This window comes from Oryctolagus cuniculus, chromosome 5 (assembly GCF_051225735.1).
Source record: "Oryctolagus cuniculus isolate XC-2025 breed Fujian yellow rabbit chromosome 5, ASM5122573v1, whole genome shotgun sequence".
Lineage (NCBI taxonomy): Eukaryota > Metazoa > Chordata > Mammalia > Lagomorpha > Leporidae > Oryctolagus > Oryctolagus cuniculus.
In genome coordinates, this window is record NC_142871.1 from 15,434,188 (window position 1) to 15,460,241 (window position 26,054).

The window sequence follows — 26,054 nt, forward strand, 5'->3', positions numbered from 1 at the left end:
ATATGGGATGCTGGCACTGGAGGCAGTGGCTTTATCCACTGTTGCACAGTGCTGGTCCCTCTGTTGCATTTTCTGAGTTGGATCTGGAATCCACAAATTCAATAATGAAGATGATAACCTGAGAATCTTAGGAGTTCAAGTATCATAAATTTAGGATATAGAAGTAACATGTAATCTGCCAATGGACTCTTCCAGTAAAATGCGAACACTTTAGTGCTAAATTGATTTGGTGGGATAAAACATGTGTTGACACCAGTGCTATGGCATAGCGAGTAAAGCCACTGTCTACAATACTGGCATCCCATATCGGCACCGGTTCAAGCCCCAGAGGCTCTACTTCCAATCCAATTCCGTGCTATTGGCCTGGAAAAAGTAGTAGATGGCCCAAGTGTTTGGGCCCCTGTCAACCATGTGGGAGCCTAGGTGAAGCTCCTGGTTCCTAACTTCCACCTGGTCCAGCCTAGGCTATTGTGGTCTACTGGGTAGTGAACCAGCAGATGGAAGATGTCTTTATCTCTCCCTCTGTGCAACTCTGATTCAAATTGATCAATCTTTTTTTTTTTAAATAAATCCATGACATGTAGATTGATTTTATGGCTGTTCTTTAAATAAACCTTAGCCCTATCAACTGACTGGAGGAAAGCAAACACTGGACAAGTAGTAATTGTGATGCTGTGTCATTTCCTTACTGTCATTGAAATGTTCACGAAATATGTAAAATCTCAAACTCATGGTGATATTTAAATACTTTACATAAAAGCACTGACTCTAGTGATTTCTTCTAATTGAGCTCTATTGAAATGTCCCCCTGTGCTTTTGATTCCCCCTGTATTTTTTTTTATTTTCCTCATTGCTGACTAAAAGACTAAATGCTATATAATGTTATTATTCGTAAGGTTCGTCACTTTCCTTCTCTTTAACTTGTAAATAATATTGTTATGCTTTCCTTTCTTTGTAGGAACTGTTAGCTTGTCAAGAAAGCTGTAAGAAAACTTTGACACTCGTTGAGAAAGGCAGTCAAAGTGTTCAAAAGTTTGTGACCTTGAGCAATGTATTAAAACATTTTGATCAGACGAAGCTGCAAAGACAGATTGCAGATGTTCATGTTGCTTTTCAGGTAATTTTCTCTCCTGCTTTAGTGCTGTGAGCCAGGAAAAATGTAAAAACTGAGAACAGGTAATTACCACTTGGGCGCTCAGGCTTGTAAACACCTTGCTTGATGTTTAAATCAATGTTTTCACTACTTTTTCTAATATCGGTTTAAAAGAGTGAATCTCATCATAACATAATGTCTTCCAAGTGTTTTTTAAAACCTAATAATCTGACACAATGGTAATTTCAATAATGAGAAAACAGTATCACATTATGATCATAGTTTATTCCACATCTATAGATTCAATCAACCACAAATCAAAAATAGTTTTTAAAAAAATGCATTCACAGTGAACATATATAAACTTGTCATTCCATAAACAATACAATATAACAACTATTTATACTGCATTTGTATTAAGTATTATAAGTAAGTAATCCAGAGATGATTTAAAGTATATGAGAGGATGTACTTACGCTAAATGCAAATATGACACCATTTTATATAAGGGACTTTAGTATCCACAGATTTTGGTATCCATGGGGGTCCTAGAATCAATTGTTTGTTTTACATCAAGAACATGGTAAAGAAAACTGGAGACTGGAAGAAGCATGTGGAAACCAACAGTCGCTTGATGAAGAAATTCGAGGAATCTCGAGCAGAGTTGGAGAAGGTGCTGCGTATGGCACAGGAGGGCTTGCAGGAGAAGGGAGATCCTGAAGAACTCCTGCGGAGGCACACTGTGAGTCCACCCTCCCCGAGTGCATAAAGAGTGCATAAACAGGTGGCCTGGGATGCGCAAATACCGAGCGTTGTGATCTAACAGGTGGAGAGGGGAGATGAGTGAGGAAGGCAGAACTTTTTAGGTATGAGACTCAAAGAGACAATGGCAAAAAGAACTTCAAGAGCAATTGATTAGCTTATACTTGCCCATTTAATTTTCAAAAAGTAATTTATTTGGAGGAGAGAGAGAGGGCGTTTGATCTCCTATCCCCTGGGTCACTCCTCAAATGGCTGCAATGGCCCTAGGCCAGGGGTTAAAATGGGAGCCAGAAACAATCTGGATTTCCTCTGTTGGTGCAGGGAAGCATGTCCTTGAGCCATCGCTGTTGCCTCCCAAGTCTGAGTCAGCTGGATATTGTACCCAGGAACAATGGGATGCAAGTGGGTGTCCTAACGCATGTCTTAACTGATAGGCCTAATGCCCACCCACCCCCAACTGACAATTCTTAAGCCCCTGGAACAGCAAGAGGCCCAGGATAATTAAGGCTCTCTAAATGACTAAGTTGGAGAGTTCTCTAATTACTAAATCTATTATTTAGCAAAATAATTTGTTTGCAACTAAAGATTCTTTTGAAAGGCAACTTGAGAATAGCGTCTATATCCTTTGTGTTCCTTTTATAAATCCACATCAAAGCATGTGAAGTCTCATAGCTGCTTTACACATCTTGTCCCAGTATTATGAAGCTATATCCTTGTTCATTATACTTGTTTAAGTTGTATTAGTATCAAAAAATTAGTAAAATATGAAATCTAGAGAGATAGCACTTGAGAAATGTGTATTTGAGTTGTTTTTTCCTGAAATTTCAGTGAATAGTTATTTAAATTACCCTCTCAAAAGATGAGCAATGGATTTGACACAGGCTACTAACTACAGGGTTAATTTCTGTGACCAAATGCAAAACATTTCATCTGTACACCTCTGTAGAATAGCTCTTTATGTTTCCAATCAGGGTTGTTTCACCTTATCTCTGCATACATGTACCTGAGGCTGTGGGGGATCAGCCACAGATGTGTCTACACAAGTATTGTCCTGTTCTGCTTAGATTGCATAACAAAATTGAGTGGTGGATTCAGCAACAAATTTATCTTCTCACAGTTCTGCAGGCTGAAAGTCCAAGTTCAGAGTTGCCACTATTTTAAGATCCTGGGGAGTGCCTTCTTCCTGGCTTGCAGGTGGTGGGCTTGTCCTGTGTCCTCACGTGGCACAGAGAGAGTTGGTATGGCCAGCTCTCTAGTGTCTCTTCTTACAAGGGTATCAGTCCCATCATGATCATCCCATTTCAACTACACGTGGTTATTCCCCACATCCCCAAATACAACGTATTTGGAGTAAGGCTTAGACATAGGAATTGGGGGCAGGCACACAAGTCAGGACGTAGGTGTGTGTTCATGTGCACATGTGTGAACATTGTAATGGCTCCTAATGAACCAGCAGGGCTTGGAATACATTGCAGTTAGGGAATGAGGCACCAAGAAGATTCGTGCTGGCTTCTCCTTTGCTCTCCCGACTTTACCAAAAAGGATCCCAAACTATCGCTGAGGAATCAAGGCTTAGGATTTAGGATCCCCTTTGGCTTTGGTACAGTCTACCAAATGTGAAAGCAGATTATTTCTCTCTGAAGAATAAAAAGTACTAAATTTCAAACGTGAGGGTTTCTGACCTCCAAGTATAGTTGTTTATAGTTCATTCCTACAAAAGAAATCTAGTTGTTTCCAGAAGTTTTGTAGAGGGCAGCAGCCCTCTAACAGGTGTGTATATGGAGTGAGATCATGTTCAATGCTGCGTTTTCTTCTGCCGCACTCTCCTCCTGCATCTCGCTGCTCCACGCCAGGAGTTCTTCAGTCAGCTGGATCAGAGGGTGCTCAATGCCTTCCTGAAAGCCTGTGACGAGCTCACAGACATCCTCCCCGAGCAGGAGCAGCAGGGGCTGCAGGAAGCTGTGAGAAAACTCCATAAGCAATGGAAGGTGAGTCAGCCACAGTGTGTGCCTCGCATTAAATGAGTGGAGAGAACGTCAGTGTGCTAAGGTCCGATTCTAAGAGAAATGAGAAATGCAGAGAAAGTTGCCATAGCTGCTTCGGTGATTTATAAAAAAAACTGGACATGAATAAATGATAAAATATGATAGAACTTTTTGTTTTTATTTTTTGGTGGCATCACTTTTGTCACACTACTTGAGTATTCTTTCTCTTTTTTGACATTTAACTTAAGCAACATTTAGTGAACTCTTTTTAGATGAATAAATCATCCTAGGTATACTACTAAAATTACAAAACTACACACACACAGTTTTTGGACTAAATATTTTGCCATCCAGGTCAGATAGTTATGATCTAAAATTATAAATTAAAACATTTATTGGTTAGGATTCAATAATGAACAAAGCATAATTCTTCTCCACCAAAGATGTTAGAATATAGATAGGAATATAGTTAGTTGTAAACAATAGTCAAAAATCATAAATAATACACCCATGCTTTATAGAGTTTAACTCACTTGGTGATCAGAGATGGGTGAATAGAATCATTAGTATTGAACAACAACTTTTTTTTTTTTTGATGTAGGAATTACTCATGATTTTATTTATTTTTTTTAACTTTTATTTAATGAATATAAATTTCCAAAGTACGGCTTATGGGTTACAATGACTTCTTAAAAAATTTTTGAGAAATGTGGTCAGAGAAAGTTTCCACCAATTGCTTACTCCCAAAATGTTCGGTGGGGCTGGTCATGGGCTGGAGCTAAGAACTCAGTCCATGTCTCCCTCATGGGAGCTAGGAACCCAATCATTTGCACCGTTACTGCTGCCTCCAAGAGCTTACCTTAGTAGAAGCCGGAATCAGGAGCCAGGGGCAGGAATTGAACCCAGGCACTTTAATGTGGGACACAGGTATCGTAATACCTGTGCTAAAATGCCTGTTCCTCAGCTGGAACTTTAAAGAAAAAAAAATGTGAATGTGGATAGGATGGTGAAGGCAAAGCAATCAGAGAAAACTGGAGCGTATGCACTGGAGGACCAGGGGCGCGCTCAGGCTCAGGCTTCCCCGAATGTCTGCTGAGGGAGCTGAGACCAGACCTGACCCAGGGGAGGAGGAATCAACCTCAGATTCTCCAGACAGCCACAGTGTAATTGAGACCCGGCAAGGCCATCTTCTATGAGAACAGCTGGAGGGCGACTCTAGCTGTGGGTGAACGGGGGCTGCAGTGAGGTGGTATTTCCTTTGTATTAGATCAGGGAGTCTCAGGGCTTGAAAGACTGGAGCCTAACTCTCTCCATTAGTTTGTTACTTTCAAGATTTTTAAATTCTCAGCAATATTCACTAAAATATCATCTGTGTAGGAAAAGCGCAGTTAATGCAATGTGTTTTTTAAGTTTCTAAGTTGAAACCTAAGTGCCTCCTCATAAAGAAGATCCTTAAAGAAATGAAGATGTCTTTGTGGCTTAGCACATCACACATGTGTTCTAGAATAGAGACCAAAATTGGAAGTTGTGTTGCATTACACACATACATGTTAAACTCTGTAGGATATAATCTCTCATTGTCTTTTCATAGTCCCACCTCATCTCTATCTTCTTTTTAGGTAATTTTTAAAATGCTATAGGATACAAATTGGCTAATAAATTAAAGAACTAAGGATAATGATGAAGCGTGTGCCCATATCAGAGAACATGAAGATGTATGTGTTGTTTGGGTATTGCTTGCTTGTTTTCTCAGTGTGTGACCTATGGAAAGAGGGCATGGCCAGCCATCACCAGTTGATCCTGATTTGTTTTTACTTACAAAATTGTCTCATGTTCCTCCTTTGTGAAGCAGGCACAGTATCAGTGCTTCCTACCTCACATAGCTGTGGCCAAAATGAACAGGGACACCTAGCAGGGAAAAAGTAAATGGCATAAGTGCATGGTTTAGATCTAGGTTCAAATCATAGCTTTTCTAGTTATCCCCTGAGCCTCTGTAGTAGCCTAATCTGTAAAATAGGGACATTAATATTTTGCAGGGCCATTGTGAGAATCAAATAGAATAATCACTGTAGAAACACCTGACCTACAGGAGCAGGAAAGGATTTGCTGCAGGCCCAGTACTTGGAAAAGTATAGAGAGGTTAAGTATATCTACAGTATTTAAATCACATTGGCCCCTAAATAGAATATTTTTAGGGGATGTTTTTTGCCACTTCAATTGGAAATGTACATAGAAACATTATCCTGTATTTTGGATTTTCCTGTGGAATGCAGGATCTTCAAGGAGAAGCCCCTTATCATTTGCTTCATCTAAAGATTGATGTGGAGAAGAATAGATTTTTAGCCTGTGTGGAAGAATGCAGGAATGAGCTGGACCGAGAGACCAGGCTGGTGCCCCAGGAAGGAAGTGAAAAGATCATCAAAGAGCACAGGGTACATCTCTCCCTTGTACACATTGTTACTTAAACAATATGATTGGATAAAATCTTTTAATTACCCTACAGTGATAGTCTGCTTGAGAATCTTTCTTTGGATTTTCTATGAAAATGTCAAGGTATTGGATGGATTCTCACAGGCATTATAAAAATGTTTATTGCTCATTAGATATTCTTCAGTGACAAGGGTCCTCATCATCTCTGTGAGAAGAGGTTGCAGCTCATTGAAGAACTGTGTGTGAAGCTCCCAGTCCGGGACCCCGTTAGGGAAACACCTGGAAGCTGTCATGCGACCCTCAAAGAGCTCCGAGCTGCCATCGACAGCACCTGTGCAAAGCTTATGGAAAACCCAGACAAGTGGCAGGACTACACAAGCAGGTATTGTCTTGGGATTGTCTTCACAGAAGGACCTAGTCTACCATAATTCCATTAGTTCAGACATCATTACAAAATGAGAAACAGCGTATATTTCCTCTTACGCAATAATCACATGTTCTTATATGAAAATTCTACATTTAATAAAAAAAATTTTCAGTCAGAATCTGGGTGAGATACTTTGTATCCAAATGACCCAGAGGCAACATTGATCAACCCCCTTCTCCCTGACTTCCTCACATCCCCCACTCTAGGGGCGTCTGCTTCTTTGGGTGAGTGTCTTCCTGCGGTAGGAGCATATAAGGCCAGATGACAGGCAGCTCCTTGCTCCCTTCCTGGGAGATGCTCATGGCCCAGGATGCAGCTTTGTCCTCAGCTAAGATCTGTTCAAGTGAGAGCACGTTAAGTGAACAGTTTCCAAAAAAATTGTTAATCAATTTTGTAATTGCTTGATTGTCCCATTTCTGTGAATTAATTCAAAATAGAAACATATTCCCATTCTACTATGTCCTCCCTCTAATAAGAAAATGCCTGTGTTACTTTAGATTTTCTGAGTTCTCATCTTGGATATCTGCCAAGGAAATGCAGTTAAAAGGGATCAAAGATGAGGCCATCCATGCTGCCAACCATGCAGAGGTCACGTATGTTGTTGACGTAAGTCCAAGTCCACTGTTCAGCAGAGGAAATTGTCCAGTAATTTTTTTTTAAGTTAAACAACCTAATTGTTCTTTTTGTTTCTTTCTAGAAAAAAAATTGAGTCCTTGAAAATTTTCTTTAAAATAAATCTTGTATTATTGTGAAGAGCTATATAGGGTTTTATTCTATTGAATCTTTGGGAACATTGAGATTCTGTCCCTCTGGGTGGTGATTCCAATGGATCTCGAGCTAATGGGGAGCCCTGAGTGGAAAATTGCATGCATGGGTGGATAACACAGCAGAGAGCGGAAAATAGTCATGGTAAACAAGAACACTGCATGCTTTTATAGAATATATTTTCCACCATGCAAAAGCAAGGCCCTAGAAAACTTAGAATTGAGCAAAGTCTCTAAGCATCCATTTTATGTCATGTTCAGGGTGAATTGTTTAATTTCACTTCCCAGCCAAGATGACAGAGCCTCAGGCCTGAATACTGCTTGACTTCTGGGAATTGTTCCAGCAATTCCTCTTCCTCTCATCTTAGCTCTTCATTTTGTAGACGTAGGCTATTTTTAGCATTTAAAATTTTTTTTGCTTTCAGCATTTTTTAACCCTTGCAAATCAACTGGCTGTTGTTAAGGATATTTCCTTCCTGTTTCTGTCATGTGAGGTCCATTATTTTAAATTATATCATGGAATCCCTTCAAATGCAAGAGGTACTCAATGTCATAGTATGTATATGGAAGGAGCTGTATTTTCCACTGGTGGTTGTTATAGTAAAAACAAAATAAAACAAAAACAAAAAAGCTATTTGGAATGAAAAGATCACTTACTTCTGGATCCTAGAATTTTCTGGCTTGTATGCATTTGTCCTGCAAAAACCTTGGAACAGGCTGGTAGAGGGAGCACAGGTTGCACTAGTCACCTCTCCCTCACAAGCCAAAGCCCCAAAATCTTCACAGCATTGTTTTGGCTGCTGCGAATCCTCCCTTCCTGGACTAGAACTGGGATTCCTATTTATGCATCTAACTTGGGCGTTGACTTCTAAAAGTTAGCAAAAATAAGGCCAAAAATGTAACTTGATGAAGTTAAAGCAGATCTTTAGAGCATGCATAGCAATATTCAACAAGTGGACTTTTTAGTAATAGAAATCAGCTGGCTGAAAAAGGATTATCATTCTCTTTTTCTAAAATTACTATTTCTTCCAGCTCATAGAAAGTGATATGACAAAGTATATCTATGTTATACTTCCCAATTTTGGTACCTCATATTCTTCTTCCATGTGTTTAGTAGCTCCTTTGTCATGGTTAAAGAAATGTCTATAAATATCTAACCAATCTAATCATGAAAATTATTTGTAAACTATTAATTTTACACATTGGGTATTGGCATTGGAGATTTCTCTTGAGTAATTGTAGACTTTTGTGAAAGACATGTACAATATGTAACATAAGGAGACACTGTTTTGGTGAAAGAATTCCTGGCTCTCCTCCTTCCACCTTTTTTTTTTTTCCTTGACAGGCAGAGTGGACAGTGAGAGAGAGAGACAGAGAGAAAGGTCTTCCTTTTGCCGTTGGTTCACCCTCCAATGGCCACCGTGGCCGGCGCATCGCGCTGATCGGATGGCAGGAGCCAGGTGCTTCTCCTGGTCTCCCATGGGGTGTAGGGCCCAAGCAGTTGGGCCATCCTCCACTGCACTCCTGGGCCACAGCAGAGAGCTGGCCTGGAAGAGGGGCAACCGGAACAGAATTCGGCGCCCTGACCGGGACTAGAACCCGGAGTGCCAGCACTGCTAGGTGGAGGATTAGCCTAGTGAGCCGCGGCGCTGGCCCTCCTTCCACCTTACAAATCTTCTTGGATTGAGTCCTTTCTTGCTGGAATGTTAGGCTCCACGATGGCACTTTGCTCATCAAAAGTGTTTTTTTGTGTTTGTTTGTTTTAATTTCAGGAGGTTCGAAGTGGCGTTACCAAAAGAGGAGAGACTCTTGGCTGGCTGAAATCCAGACTTAAAATTCTGACTGAGGTTTCCTCTGAGAAAGAAGCCCAAAAGCAAGGGGATGAGCTGGCAAAATTATCTAGTTCTTTCAAGGCTCTGGGTTCCTTACTGTCAGAGGTATGTCCTTTACTAACCCTAAAGGAACGGTTCTGCATGAGGGACCTGGAACGTTGTCTGGTTACACTGTAGCAACTAATCCCATAGAGAAAGTTCAGATGATACAGAATAGTCACGGTGCTTCACCATTGCTGGAAAAGATGAGTGTTTCAGTTATGGTCTGTGCCATTATTGGATATGTTAGTTCAGGTTAATGGCCTACATTAAAAGTTCAAAGCTTACTGTTGAAATCCTTACTTAATGTACGCTAAGCTGATCTTCTGTATATTAAGATAATCGAAAATGAATCTTGATGTGAATGGAAGGGGAGAGGGAGTGGGAAAGGGGAGGGTTGTGGGTGGGAGGGACGGTATGGGGGGAAGCCATTGTAATCCATAAGTCGTACTTTGGAAATTTATATTCATTAAATAAAAGTTAAAAAAAGTTAAATAAAAGTTAAAAAAAAGAAAAAAAAAGTTCAAAGCTTACCAAGCCCATGCTTTTTCACTCATACTAGAAACATTATTATTTCACAATCATATAAGAGCACAGAGGTTAAGAAAAAGACTTGAAAGTCAAACTCCGGATTAGAGATTCAATTTGATATCCTGCTTCCCTAGGTAGTCTTGAGCTTATTACTCAATATCCCCCACTCCTTGTTCCTTACTTCTAAAACAGGATTGAAATTATTGACCCTGGGGCCAGCACTGTGGCTTACTTGGTTAATCCTCCGCCTGCAGCGCTGGCATCCCATGTGGGTGCAGGGTTGTAGTCCCGGCTGCCCCTCTTCCAATCCAGCTCTCTGCTGTGGCCCGGGAAGGCAGTGGAGGATGGCTCGGATGCTTGGGCCCCTGCACCCACATGGGAGACCAGGAGGAAGCACCTGGCTCCTGGCTTCAGATCAGCACAGCTCTGGCCATGGTGGCCATTTGGGGAGTGAGCCAATGGAAGGAAGACCTTTCTCTCTGTCTCTCTCTCTCTAACTCTGTCAAAAAATTATTCACCCTAGAAGGCAGTAGCAAGGATTGAACGTAATAAAGTCTGTAAAGTGCTGAGTTCTGTGCCTGAACTCAGTGAATGTCCAGTAACTCACAGCTGATGATTATAAAATAGTCAACATTCGGTCAATAGGACAATAAGCTTCTCTTTTAGCTATGACCTCCCCACATTAAATTTTTTGATAGCATTTCAATGTTTGTTTATATTCCTTTTTAGACTAAAATATACAAGCCATCTCTCTCATTTCTAGTAGAGACTTTTTCCCCTCTGCAAGAAGAGTTTTATTGACTGGGCTGTTGCGTAATTTGTGCATGGAAAGATAATATCAAAATGTAAAGTAGAATATATATTTGCCAATATTTCTTGGATTTGTTCAAGTATAAACGTGCTCGGAAAAATAGCCCATTAGATTACTATAAAAGGCACATAAAGCTTTCTGATTCTGAAGATCTGGAATTCTCTATTGATGTCCCTAATGTAACAATTTTTCTATTAACATTTGATGACTTTAATCCATGCAGATCTGCTTTATATGCCAAAAGTATTTCAGACTACTTAGGATTTTAATCCAATTATGGAATATAAGCTATTTCAATATTTTGATTACCTCTCACAGCAATGGTCAAACTTAATTGTTCTTATTACATTTTAAGTGAAAATTTAACAGTATCTTTTACATTTCCTATAATACACAATTAAACATTAATTCTTGGCATGTTTGTCTACCTTAAAATTCTGTATAATATCAGTACCATTTTTTGCGGCTTAATCAAAAAATGAAAGCAAAAATAAAGGAATAAGAAAAAACATGTTTATGGATAAGCTTTTATAAAAACATATGTTTGGCACATTCAATCATTTCTTTCAATCAGTATCCATTTAATATTTAAATTAATGCAGATCGTAATGTGTTTACAATTGTCCCCTGTCAAGAGAAAGAGACTGTGGGTAGATTCACACCACTTCTAAGATCTGGAGTGTGTGGTTTCACAGGTCTTATTGCTGCTTCTTTAGAGATGAGCATGACACACATTACCTTGAGCCAACTCAGACCAGAAGAGGATCAAAGGGAAAGGGTGTGAGAAGAGAAACCAGGAGTCTTCTGGGGGAGACAAATGATGGCAATATATAAAAAGCCCGATCTTAGTGAAGATGGGAAGATGGATTTGGAAAACAAAAGATACTGATGAAACTAAGGAAGCAGAATTAGAAAGCCAAAGATTCAGGAAGATGATAAAAAAAAACAGAATCCACAAAAGAACCTCAAAATTAGAAATTATGTCATTCTAGTTATAAATATAGGAAATGCATTTCCCACAAATAATAGTCTATTCTGTTTCTACATTTTTTTTCCTTATTTAAACAGTATGGATTCAACTTTCTTATAAGACACTTTTATAATTGGGTTTTAATAAGATTATAATTTAGCTGTAGGGAACAATACAGTTTTAGTTTCCTGCTTTGATTGCCAGGTCAAGTGGGTATTTAATAGAGCTCATGCACTATATCAAATAATGCTTGTAATCACATCACTATGTAATTTAATAATAAATCAACTTTAAAATGTGTGAAAGAATAAAAGATACATACTTCTGTTTGTTGGAATATACTCTAAAAAGTCAATACATGAACTTCAACAGGAGAGTATTGATCAAAGAATACAAACTCTAAGCTACAGGATGAATAAATTTTGGAGGTCTAACAGCATAGTGGAATTTGTAATAATACTGTGTTGTAGACTGGAAATTTGCTAGGAGAATAAATTTTAAGTGTTCTCACCTATACACAAAAATGTAAATAATGAGGTAATGGATAGACTTTTTAGCTTGATTTGGGAAATTTTCACATGTGTATCTTTATCAAAGCATCACATTGTATTCCTTAAACATATACAGCATTTGTCAATGGTATCTCAGTAAAAATGATTGCATGAACTTCACTAATTAGCAATTAATACACATTTTTTACTTCATGAAAATCTAGGTTGAAAAGATGTTAAGCAACTTTGGGGAATGTGTCCAGTATAAAGAAATAGTCAAAAGTTCCCTTGAAGACTTAATCTCTGGCTCTAAAGAAGTCCAAGAACAAGCCGAGAAGATCTTAGACACTGAAAATCTGTTTGAAGCGCAGCAGCTGCTTCTTCATCACCAGGTAGCAAAGCCTGTATACTCCAGTGCATTCGTGTAAAGTTGATTGGGTGCTGACAAAACAAGAGATAAGGAATGGGTCCCTCCACTGGGATGGGGGGCTGGAGGAGTGAGGGACCAGAAGGAGTCTGCTTGAATGGTGAAAAGAACTTGGCTATTTGTATTCTATTCTGTCTCGTAAGTATTAAATATTTTAGGATATCCAGAAAGACAAATTCCCAGAGGAGTTATTTATAACATCAAAAAGTTCAAGGAATACCATGGGCAGAAAAATAATTTAACTATGAAAATATGCATGAAACTTATTAAAGTCCTTGTCCTAACAGGGAAGGTGTAATATGGACAAATTCCTTTATAGTTCAAACCATTATTTTTTGTCACTATGTTAAAATATTTCTCTTCAATTTGCAACCTTGAATATGTTTTACTTTGGGAAATTATAACTCACTTAAAGTACCAGACCTTTCAGGAGAACATGCTCTTACCAAAGATTAGAACTAGAAGTAGAGGAATCCTGGTATTTATGTTGAAATAAATAACTTTAATCAACTTATTCCCTGATAGCCCTGGTGTAGATATTAAAATACATGTATACATGGAAAATATTACTTTGAAAACTCAGTATAAATAGAAATAAGATTCAAATCAAAAATTTCAGTGACAAATTTCTCATGTATGTATAGCAAAGAGACAGCTAATTTTACGTATAAAATGGAAATGGAATTTGCCTGGAAACTGTAAGGCAGCCACTAAGATTTATTGATTTACTTAACTAGAAAAAGGCTGTGTGTACAAAACCATTAATGTTTGTGTTCTCCAGCATTGCAAAATCATTTTCTCAGGTTTCATATACTTTGTTAGAAAATTGTAAGATTACATGTGTTTATATTAATATTTTAAAACTCTTCTCATAGTTCTTGGACTGTTACATATTTACATGTGTGTGCTTGTTGAATCTCATCAGTTGTACACTCAAGATTTGTGGACCATTGTGCTTGAAGGTTATACAAAGGCTGAATGTTCATGTGAAGATAAAAGTAAAAGATTATTTTGGTGCAAAAAAATCTTAATCTATACTTAGTTTTTTTCATATTATGTATTTCCATGATCTTTTTAAATACTCCTCATATACATGATTTTCACATTTTTTGCAAAATAAGTGTCTTTGCATTCCATTTTCCAAGCATTTTGAAGTCCCCTTGTATCTCAATGAAAAAATTTTCTTTACAACATAACTTTCCCTCAATATTTAGTAAATTAACCCTTTTGAGTATATCCAAGAAGTCCATCTCTTGATATTAGCATTATATAGCATAGTTAAAAATAACTGGAGACTTTGTGTTTTTAGGCAGAATATATCAGAAAGCATCATGTCAAATGAATTGCTTTGCCAAATTCTTTCTAAGGTATTACACAACATGCTAATTGTTCTCCAAATTTGCATACAATTAAAGCACTAACGCCAAATTATTTATGTTGCTTACTATTAAAAACATAAAATATTTATATAAAATGTCCATGTTGACCTATACAGTCACCATTGTCATTTTAACTGTTAACTTTACAATACAGTTCAGGCCCATACTTCATGAATCCGTACCTTTCTGTACCTACAATGTGTGTGGGTGTTTATGTCCCTGACTTGCTGGTTGGAGAGTAACATTTATATCCATCTGTTGAATAAATGCTTCCAGCAAAAGACCAAGAGGATCTCAGCTAAGAAGAAAGACCTGCAGCAGCAGATCGCGCAGGCGCAACAGGGAGAAGGTGGCCGGCCGGGCCCCGGCAGGGAGGAGCTGCAGAGGCTGGAGAGCACCCTGGACCGCGTGGAGCACAGCAGAGAGAGACAGGAGCGCCGCATCCAGGTTGGAGCTGTGGGGCAGGGGCCATTCTGCAGGTGGCCTTCAGGGCTCTACCTGCTACCCGCAGGAGCAAATGTTTGTTCTTGCCTCCCACGTCCAGCATTGTAGTACTTTAATTATTTCTTTTAATCATCATATCAGCCTTGGAAGGGAAGTACTGTAATTAACATGTTGTCCAAGTGCATATGCCTAAAAAAGCTTTGAGCACTTTGCCCAACGTCTCACAACAGTGGTCAAGAATAGAGCCAGGATTTGCTTTGTCTGAATCCAGAAACTTGGCCCAACTCATTTCACTTTGCCAGGAAGCCCAGCGGCGACACCTTCGCCTTACATTGTTGTTTCATTGTGAGGGGGGCACGTGATCTTATAAAAGTTAGATTTTCTTGCCTCCCTCTCTCTCTCCCTCCCTCCCTCCTTGCTCCTCCCTCCTCTATCCTCTCCTCTCCTTCCTTTTCCTTTTCCTTTCCTCCTCTCTGTTATGAGGTTGGGGTGCTTCCCTGCCTTTGTCACTTATCTAAATTAAAATATTAGGATTGTCAGAACTAATGGAGCGCTCAGGATGCATCTGTTCCATGTGTCCCCTCTCTTTATGGATGAAGACTTGAGGTGCAGAAAGGAAATTGTTAAGACACTGGAATCATTTTATTCAGTGTGACTGTGTGCGATTTGAGCTAGAGTTCATTGGAAGTTAGCAGCTTAGCAAATGGATAAAAAATGACAATATTTCGTGGCACATTTTGGTAATTTGTAACCTGGCATGTTTGTTTTTCCATATTTAGGTCACATTAAGAAAGTGGGAACGGTTTGAAACAAACAAAGAGACAGTGGTCCGATACCTTTTCCAAACAGGTTCCAGTCATGAACGCTTCTTGAGTTTTAGCAGTTTGGAAAGCTTATCTTCAGAACTGGAGCAGACGAAGGTATATTAGTAAGACCATACAGTCCCTCGGTACTCATTATTCAGAAAAAAATATCACTTATTTCTCTCCATTATTACTGTTGCTATTATTCATTTAATCAATACTTATGTGTTGATAATCTACTATTTCAATACTCCAGGGAATGAAATCATCAGGTGCACTTAACCATCAAGAGAGAAAGTGATGTTTTCATAAAGTGGAAAATGATTAGTTCCCTAATATGTGTGTATAGTTTTAAAAATCTGGAGGGAAAGATACTTTTAAATAATCTTGGAGGTCAGATGAAACTCAGAAAAGTAGCATTTGAAGCAGAGAGAGCACACATTCCTCAGAGGGAAAATAGCATGAGGTATAAAAGTGCCATATATGGGGCTTCTGTGTTGTAAAGCAGAATAAGAAGTAGATTTGTCAAGGAAAGCCAGGCCACATTCCAAGTAGTCTGATAAGACCTAAAAAGAAATTCTCATGGCAGCATGGAACGGCGGCTGTTAAAGGGTTTCAGAAAGAGTTGCGCTTTTTGGAGCTGAATTTCTAGACAAGTGTAGAGAAGGGATTGAAAGCGTGAGGACTGGGGACCCTGGAACCTAATCAGAAAGGTGCTGCAAATGAGCCTTAGTTAATATGCGTATAAATAAGGGGAGGGGGGTTGCAGTTGATGCCCTGGAGACAAATGCCAAAGATATGCCATTCACACTAAGCTTGGGCAGCTAAACTAGATAGAGAAGGTAAGAAGCAAGAAGTTGTTAGCATGACAGTGAGACAGGGAACGTGAAGGAGTGGTTGTTAATGAGGAAAGATGAGCATCTAGTTTTTAATTATTTTGTGCTAAAGCATGACAGGAGTCTTTATAACCTCAAAGACATTCATTGGGTTAATCTACATGTGGATTTTGCATGTAAATTCATTCAGGTTCCATCCAGGTTGTCTGACACCTTGTGACTGTACTTATTTCTCTGGATCAGTTTAACTGCCTGTAAATAAAACAAATGTAACCTTTTTAACCTTACCATTAACATTCTGCCTTTCTGATGATCTTCCATGCTTTGAGATTGGTTTGATGATCTGAGCAAACATTTATTAAATATGTTCTATATCCTCATGTCTATCATCTTCTATCACCTTCTTTAATCCTCAAAACAATACCAAGAAGAAGGTATGAATATTAATCCTCTTTTATCAGTGAGGTCTAAGAAGGCACAAGCTTACTGATGAACTTGTCCTGGTCTCCAAATTTCTAAGTGGTGAAGCTGGCTCCTATATTGGATTTTTGTTAAAAAGCTGAGCGGCTTTACTGGGTTCTACACTGCCACACGGGCAGATATCATCCATAACAGTTGCTCTGCTTCTTTGCTTACTCTGCATTGTTATTACAGCCTTCATTGCAGTTGACAATGTGAGTGACTTCTTTGTCCCTTGTGTGCAAGGGCGTGGTAAGGCATCCAACAGTGGGATCGTGTTTTCTCTCCTCCCACAAAACGTGACTTTCCTGAGGAAATAAAATTCACAGAGTTGTGGGATACAACTCACTCAGCAGTGAAAGACCCTAGACTCAACTCCAGATCAATTCTTTCCTGATACATTGTGCTACCACTGATATGTCTTCTTCAGATTTAGGGATAAGACCTCACAATGTTCTATTTTGTTTAATTTTGTTTCTATCAACAGCATTCTGCTCTTGGGATTCCTCTACATGGTGCTTTCACCTAACAGCTCACATAAGAGGCTCTAAGTTTGAATGTATATAAGCATATTCAAGCATTGATTTCTCTGTGTTTTTTCTTGCAATCGGGAAAATACAAAGGGGAAGAAGACTTTATCTTATGCTTCTGATCCTCATGGGATTCTGAGAGATTATTCTGGGATTCATGGCCCTCACAGTTGAATCTGCAGGGACTATAAAATCATACATAGATATAGTGGATCCTTTTTTTTTTTTTTTTTTTTTTTTTTTTGACAGGCAGAGTTAGACAGTGAGAGAGAGAGAGAGAAAGGTCTTCCTTTCCGTTGGTTCACCCCCCAAATGGCCGCTGCGGCTGGCACACCACGCTGATCCAAAGCCAGGAGCCAGGTGCTTCTCCTGGTCTCCCATGCGGGTACAGGGCCCAAGCACTTGGGCCATCCTCCACTGCCTTCCTGGGCCACAGCAGAGAGCTGGAATAGAAGAGGAGCAACTGGGACTGGAACCTGGGGTGCCGGCGCCGCAGGTGGAGAATTAGCCTAGTGAGCCACGTCACCAGCCTATATAGTGGATCTTTTTAACCACAGAATTTAGTGTTGTGATACTAGCAAGCATCATATTTTAGGACACTATAAATCTTACCAGAAGGAAGCTATACTTACTCATTTTTATTTTCTCAAATTGCAGGTTGTTTCTCCAAAATGACACTGATATTTTATTTCCATGAGTTTAAGACTTTCAAGCCAAAGCAGTATTAATGACCGTATGACTAGTATTGATTATGTAATAACTCCCAGAGATGCTCTGAGAGAGAAGCTTTTTTACTAATATTTACATTGGATTTCTTCGTGGCACTGAGGACCAAAATTTAGATCTGTGAGATTCTCTTACATGAGAAGAAATGAGACACAAAGTTTAAATTTTTTCACTCAATATTATCCTTGAGTTTACCTTTAGCTTTCAGTATTTAATGTATTTACCTAACAAAATTTAGACAGCACCTGAAGTTTACCAGTGCCTCATCTATTTTAACATTTGAATTAACATAGTCTATAGAAATAGACTTACTTCAAATAAGTTTTAAACATTAATATTTATTTAAAATAGTTTATGAAATATCAGTATGTAGATTTAATAAACCATTTAGTCCTCATTTTTATTTATAAGATATAAAATGATAAATGGTAACTGCCAAAGGGTTAGGCATTTAAAAATGCTTACCTCCCATGAAAAGCATTCCTGTCTCCACTTCACATGAAAGAGCTGCAAACAATTCGCCAACAACAAACAAATCATGATTGGCAGATCCAGAATTCTAGACCAGGCTTGACTGGTTAAAGTTCAATCTTTCTTTCTATCATGTTGTGTATGCACAGGTAGTAAGCAAGGTTTAATGGCATTAAGATCAGATAATATAATCTTCCAGAGAACAATTTAACAAAATATTTATAGTGGAGATTACTGATATTGTGTGTTGTGTAAGATATTATTCAACTAAATAAACAAATATTTCTCTTCATTGGCTTAGAAATTTATTTCCATGATTGAAAAATCAATCACTATTATTTCATGAACTGGCCTATAGTAATTATTTATAGACAATTTAATAATTATATTGTAGCTTATAATTCTAAACAGTAAACCAAAACCAGGATATAATGGAGAGAGTATTTTGTGAGGATTCGTGGGTGGCTATGAAAAGTAATAGTTGATTATGTTTGTAAACTGAGAAAGTTTTTATGTCTATTTTGGCCATAGGAAAATAAGTTTTATTGTTAAGAGCAATATAGGTGCATATATTCATGAATCCATCTATCCACCCATCTCTTCTGGGAGAGAATATGCAGCACAGTTGGCCCTGTATATCTCCATGTTGTACATCCATAAATTCAACCAACTGTGGATCTAAAACATTGTTGAAAAATGAATCTGTACTGAACATGTAGGCTTTTTTCTTAATATCCCCTAAACAATATAGGAAAATATTTATATCATCTTTGCATTGTATTTATAAGTAAAGTAGAGATAAAGTATAAAATAGGATATACACAGGTTAATAGGCAAATACTACACCGTTTTGTATAAGGGACTTGGCATCCATAGATTTTGTCACCCACAAGGGATTCTGGAAGCAATTCCTCACAGATAACAAGGAACACCTGCACGTGCAGAGGGCAGAGCTAAGCTAAATAAAACTGCTCTCATCTAACAATTATATTTTTTTCTAGGAGTTTTCTAAACGGACAGAAAATATCGCAGTCCAGGCTGAGAACCTTGTAAAGGAAGCCTCGGAGATACCACTGGGGCCCAAGAACAAGCAGCTGCTGCAACAGCAGGCTAAGTCAGTCAAAGAGCAAGTCAAAAAATTAGAAGACACACTTGAAGAAGAGTACGTGCTCGACAAGTCCTAAACTTTCTTCTCTGAGCTAAAGCTTAATGCAGTCTTTCCTGTATCTTGTAATCGAAACAGTCTTACAATCCTAAGTGTCTGTGTATTTCAGCATGTTGGAGAAAGCAGCTCACAATTCAGAAGAAATGTCATCAATACAGGAACCACTACCTATACCAGAGTAAACAAACACGATGTGGCTTCTGCACCTTAGTGGGTTATGTCCATTAGAAAGCCATATCTATTCAACTCTGTGGCCTTTGTACATTGTAGAGGGAAAAAAAGAACCAATATTTCATATAATTCTTCTACCATATCATTCTGGTGTCACCAGTTAGAGGGAAGTGGAGAAATTTTGTTCGTTTAAATTCTAGGTCTAAACGCATCCCTTATAGATCATTTGTCTCCAGTTTGGGGAGGCTCAGGGAGCTTGTTCACAGGCGCTAGATATTCAAATTGTCACTGACTCATATGCTATTTCCAGAAGTTACTTTGAATAATCTCTTTAATTCTTAAGCATTTTATGTTTGTTTAAGAAAAAAAAAACAATTTGGCCTATTGGCATCCTGTAATATATACAATATATACAAAAAGTTTGGAGGAGATAGACATAATGGGATATGGCCAATATTTTTCAAAATACAGTTAGGCATTTCTGTTTGAAGGTCCTTTGGTAAAAAGTTCAGTGACACATAGCACTGTATTCCTGAGAAACAGGACGTCAGTTACGGCCAATCATCTCAAAAATTTTATACTGTTAACACCTTGAAATTAACATTTTCCATTTGCCTCAGCTTTAAAATTTGATAACTGTTTTGCTATAAGCAAATTAAGATTTGAAATTTGGAGGACTTTATAGTAAATAATTGTATCATGGAAATAGTAAAACTTAGAATTTATTATAAAGTAAATTTATTATAAGTAAAACTTAAAATTTATTATAAAGGAATCTCCTATTAAGAATATCTATTTGTTACTTTGTATAAAAAAGGGCATAGATTTGTGACTACAATACTATTTAATCTGACAATCAATGATACCATTCAATTTTGCTTGATGTTTTCAAGTGCCTTTTGGTAAACAGGGATATTCTTTGGCCTTTTTATTTTAACCCAAAGAAAGACTTATCAGTTCAACATTATACCATTAGGTACTCAGTCTTTTTCTAAACTGAAAGCCATATTCAACTAGTTATGTCTGCATAGATAACACAAACAGGGAGTCTGTAGCTGATATTGTTCACTACATATGTTATAGATAAGCCTAAGTGTCTAAAAACAGGGTGCTCATGCTCAAGAGTTTTTAAAAGTCTTTTGGAATCAGGACAGTAGGACATCTGTGGATATAAGAATAGTTGAAATCATTTTAGATTATAAATTGCAGTCCTAACACTAATGATGGACACAATTTCTGCCTGATGGTATGGGATTCAGATTACAAAGACACATGTATAAATATATATTTCAGTATAAAGCATCCTGACAGTGTCTCTCCTTTATGGGCAAGAGGAATGTGTCCATGAAAATTGTACACTTATAAAACTCCGTGCACTGGAATCTACTCTGGTATAGTTCATTAAGATTAGTCCTGGCAACTACTGGCCCAAACAAAATTAGATTTCTCTTGGAGGCAATTCCCCTTTGTACCCAATAATACTTTGTTCAAATTTGTGGTTCCATTTCTATCATAGCATAGGTGTTGCCTTGTTAAAGTTTATTCTCAGAGGTAAATAAAAGACTCAAGGCCTGACATACTACTAAGATCAAATGTAAATTATTTTTCATTAACATAGTTTCAACTTATAAATGGTAAAATGTCTTCACTATCATGTCACCTGATGACTTAAAGGAAAATCTGTTGTTATTCTATATTAAAATGCTGCATTTTATTTACTTAATTTGGTTAATTTTAGTATTAAAACCATGGAAATGGTGAAAAACAAGTGGGATCATTTTGGCAGTAATTTTGAGACCCTGTCCATCTGGATCACTGAGAAAGAAAATGAGCTCAATGCCTTGGAAACTTCGTCATCTGCCATGGACATGCAAATCAGCCAAATTAAGGTGACCTGCTCCCATGTTACATTTCTGATCTATGCCTAGCTGTTAGAACTCCTTTCTTAAATTTATTTCATCAACAACTACGTGGTCCCAGGATCAATCTTTCATTGCTATGTGATCCCATTAAAATTCACAGAAAATACCAGCTAAGAGGTCTTCATTGATACAATGAGTAATACTTTATAGATGGAATTATGTATTAATATTGTCTGACTTATGCATCTGAAGCCATTATTGTGTGCGATATCATTAAAATATTTTTATGGTTACACTATTCTTTTCCTTGATTTTGAATTAACCTTCAATGAGGTGCTCTGTTGATTCATTGTTACAGTCTGGAATGCATTTGTCCTCTGAGAGTCATCTCAGATGTCTAGCTCACGTATGAGTGGTGTTTCCTTCATGAACCACAAGGGGGAGCTCACAAAGTTCACTTTATTTAGGTAAAGTGTCAGACACTGCAGGGGTGGGGAGCATTCAGCCTGCATGTCTTATAGCTGGTAAAATCATTTGGTCTGGCCTTGCCAAGGGAACTACAGGTGAGATTTGAAATTCAATAAATCTGTAGCAGGCTAATTCGTAAATTGATAATTTTGTGTAACTCGAAGATATTATAAATATCCAAATGGCTGTTGGCAGAAAAAAAAAAAAAAAGATCCCCCACCCCCTGCAATGTTTTTGTTAATGACCTTGGGACATGAACAGATGCTCTGAAACTTTAGGTCTCCAAGATCTAAAATAACCATGTGTTTAGATTGTCATCGTCCACTTATCAAGCAGTTTAAGGAAAAATGGACTGAGAGAAAGAAGCTTGGAGTGGTCTCTTTCTCTTTTTTTTATGTAATTTTACATGACACATTTTCAAGATTCAGCCACTTCTTTATCAGCTCTTTCTTCCCTCTTTTTTTTTTTTTTTTTTTTTTTTTTGGTGGTGGGAGAGAAGGGAGGGGTGGGAACAGGAAAGCCCTCTGCCATTTTGTTCATCATATAGCATAAAATAAATACCAAGGTGAGGGAACATTTCACATGATGACTCAAACAAGCCATGACCATGGAGGCAGGGGCTTGGGGGTTGCAATGTTGTGGAGCTAAGATTACAGCCATACAGATCCTTCTTGCCTTGCATGTACAGATACTCAAGATGTGGTACACACAGTCTGCCCTACTTTCCATGGTATGTTAGGAAAAATACATGCCAAACCATCAAAGAATATTCATGAAATAATTTTAATCTTTAAAATTGTTCAAAGTAGACATCCAAGCATTTCCCCCAAATTCTCAGAAAAAAAAAAGAATAGCATATTTGAGTAGTTTGTTCTTAAATATTTCCCCTTTCAAAATGAACATATATTTTTTAACTTTTATATTCTTCCTGTGATCCATTTACTGCTATTTTAACCCTTGTTCTGGGTCTTCTGAAATACATCCATAATCCAATGTCATCTCATTGTTATTCTTCAGAGTAAAAAAAAATTACACCCTTTATTTTAACATATATAAATATTCAATTGTGGATTTCCATGCCATCAGACTAGAAAACTACTACATTTTATTATGTCCAGTATGCCATTTGAAATTATCTAAAAATATATTACATAAGCATAAATAACAAAGAAAAAACATCTGTTAGAAGAAAGGAAAGATGGAAATGACTATTCTGTGGAGGTTAGCTGGCTAGACTCATGTTCTATGTCCAACAGAAAGCTATGTTAGAGAAAATATTAAAAATATAGTAGTACTTCCATAGTGTTCTCACTTTAATCTCACAATTAAAATTTTTGAAGCATTTGTACTGTTTTGATGACAGTTACCCAAGGTTAGTGTTTATTCATTGTTACATGTTCTTCCAAGTAACTGGTTCCGTATTTCTAATTAATCATTGATAAACAATGCCCATCACTGCCCATCTTCTCTTGAGTGGAATTTTTTTTAGCCACAGTTCAACCATGAAATTGTATTTGTGAACATCTTGATGAAATTGTATTACTCTAGTAACTAAAACTTTAAGATTATTTCACCATATAAGCACAGAAAACAATTATCAGAGTATAGGAGACACTCTGAGATATGATAAATTTATGGGTAATATTTTTCTTAAAAAAGACTTTAAAACAGAGAAAGGAACTCTATTAATCAAGACATGGTTTGTCATTAAACAACAAATATCTGCTATCCCACTGTTTCACACATATGAAAAAATAGACAAGAGAGCAATGTATACCTGAAACTTACTCTGTTATTCATGAATCCCATATAGACAGAAATCACTAATTTATTTTTTCCTAGCATAACATGAGTTTTCATTTAAATTATTTGAAATTGAAATTTGTCAAAATTCTTGGCACTATTTTGATGGAATGATTTCGCTCTTTTTCTCAAATAACTTTGATTTTCTTATACACAAATAAGCCTCTGTGTTTGAGAGACACACACCCACTTCCATACACATGCATCCTTCAGGGGTTGTTGGCACTTCTCAGGCATATGCTAACATATGCCATGTCATCTGTGCCTCAGATTAAAATTACAGGGTTCTGGCTCCTTCCTGTAGAGAGCAAGTGAGTGGATGGAGCAGAGGAGTCCTTGACTCTGTAGTATCAGCTTCTCTGGGAATCTGCTAGAAATCAAAATCTTGGGTGCCTCCTTAGACTTGATGGATCTGATCTCTGCAGGTGAAACCAGAAAGCCCAAATACATTCTAAATTTGGAAACTATAAACATAGAGAATGGACGATAAATTTGAAAAGACTTGTTTTAAATAGGGATGCAGCCAGGAAACCTTCTAGCTTGGTAAAATATGAGATAGCAGCTACATTTCAGAGAAGTTACATGAATGTAAATGTTAGCATTCCCACCAGTTGCTAGAACACACTGCCTCCCAGATCAGTCAATGCAAATGCTTGGTTGGAAGAGTAGGCGGCTCTCTGCACCTTAGGAGATACTGTTAAGAGTCACTTACTGCAAGCAGAAGTAGCTGCTTCTCATTAGTCTCTAGCCAGAGAGCCCAACCCTGCTGGGTAGTATTTGTAGACCTCCCAGCGAGGTCAGGAAACAGAGTTGCTTCACAGTTGTACTCTAACCAACCAAGTATGTTGAAAAGTCAGTTAAGGAGGTTTTCCTCGCTTTCCTGTCTCTGCAGATAATTATGTCATTTCAAGAAGGCGATCTTACTCAGCCTACATTCAGTTTTTCTTGTTTTAAATAGGTCATTATTCAAGAAATAGAAAGTAAGCTCAGCAGTATTGCAGGATTAGAAGAAGAAGTTCAGTCTTTTGCTCAATTTATTACCACCGGAGAGTCTGCTCGAATCAAAGCCAAGTTGACACAACTAAGAAGATACTGGGAAGAACTCCGCGAGCATGCACAGTGTCTCGAAGGAACCATTCTGGGGCACTTATCTCAGCAGCAAAAGTTTGAGGAGAACCTTAGCAAGGTAAGAATCGGTCCCTGATTTCTTCAGTTACATATTTCGCCTTGCCTTTTAAATGTAATAAATCCTGCACAAGTAGTGGAGTAAGCAAAGGATACACTTACCAATCGTCTACCAGGTCGTCCATAATTTTTAAAGTTATAGGCATTTGTATGGTACCCTTTGTAGGGAAGTGTAAGGCTTACACATTGCATGCAAATGGTCCTGAAGCCTTAATTTTCCAATTCAAATAATAAAACCTATTGATTTTAGATATTTTTAGGTGAATTTTGTCATCACATTGAATGTTAACCATAAAATGTTGGTATACTTTTTTCTCCACCACCTTCTTAGCCTTGCTGTATATTTTTGTCAACAATATTTTTGTATTTCACCAATGTTTTAGATCCAGCAGTCTGTGTCTGAATTTGAAGATAAACTGGCTGATCCAATTAAAATATGTTCTTCAGCTACAGAAACATATAAAGTACTCCAAGAACATATGGTAAGAATATGCTTCAACATTTCAGCTCAAAATTGGATAACTCCTACTTGAAAAGAAAACAGAGTAAATATTTTATGAGAATTAAAATTGGAAAGATTTTCATGTTAAAACATATAGATCAAACATACTTCATAAAAGAGGTGTAAATATACAAATAAATTCTCATTAAAAATGTATGTGAAAGGGGGGTTCATTTAAAATATATTTTGTAGGGTGGGCAGTTAGCATAGTAGTTAAGTGTCCACATCCCTGTTATTGGAGTGCTTGAGATTGACTCTTGGCCCTTCTACCAATTCCAGTTTCCCATTCGCGTGTGCACTAGCAGGCAGCAGGTGATGGCTCCCGTGTTGGGACCCTTCCACCTGGATTGAGTTCCCAGCTCCTAGCCTTGGCCTGTCCAGCCCCAGCCATTGTGAGCATTTCTGTGAGTGAACCAGTACCTAGGAGATCTCTCTCTTTCACTCTCTCTCACTGTCCATTTCAAATAAATAAATCTTGAAATTAAAGCCACCCATGTTTAAAAAAAAAAACTTATAAAAATATTTCCGTTTTAATTAGAACACAATATTTTGAGAATATAGCTTTGATAAACACTTTAACCACTTGCTAGCATGTTTAAAATTCAATGTGCAGGAAGAATTGTGTGTGCAGAGTAGGTGTCAGCCCACTGCACTGAGATGTGAAAGGGCTGTGTCCTCACAGATCTGT

General features: G+C 37.8%; 1 protein-coding gene across 11 annotated transcripts in view; it reads left to right on the plus strand.

Annotated features, from left to right (window-relative positions):
- The window catches only part of SYNE1 (spectrin repeat containing nuclear envelope protein 1), a 551,459-nt gene that overhangs the window by 229,604 nt on the left and 295,801 nt on the right, over positions 1-26,054 (plus strand). For all 11 annotated transcript variants that reach the window (XM_089332568.1, XM_070073379.2, XM_070073388.2 and 8 more), the window contains 14 exons: positions 959-1,117; positions 1,671-1,835; positions 3,709-3,843; positions 6,114-6,272; positions 6,444-6,652; positions 7,195-7,303; positions 9,234-9,398; positions 12,360-12,527; positions 14,218-14,388; positions 15,165-15,305; positions 19,212-19,372; positions 21,285-21,435; positions 24,638-24,865; positions 25,248-25,346. In XM_089332568.1, the coding sequence (XP_089188694.1) occupies positions 959-1,117; positions 1,671-1,835; positions 3,709-3,843; positions 6,114-6,272; positions 6,444-6,652; positions 7,195-7,303; positions 9,234-9,398; positions 12,360-12,527; positions 14,218-14,388; positions 15,165-15,305; positions 19,212-19,372; positions 21,285-21,435; positions 24,638-24,865; positions 25,248-25,346 (2,220 nt within the window). The remainder of the gene's footprint in view (positions 1-958; positions 1,118-1,670; positions 1,836-3,708; positions 3,844-6,113; positions 6,273-6,443; positions 6,653-7,194; positions 7,304-9,233; positions 9,399-12,359; positions 12,528-14,217; positions 14,389-15,164; positions 15,306-19,211; positions 19,373-21,284; positions 21,436-24,637; positions 24,866-25,247; positions 25,347-26,054) is intronic.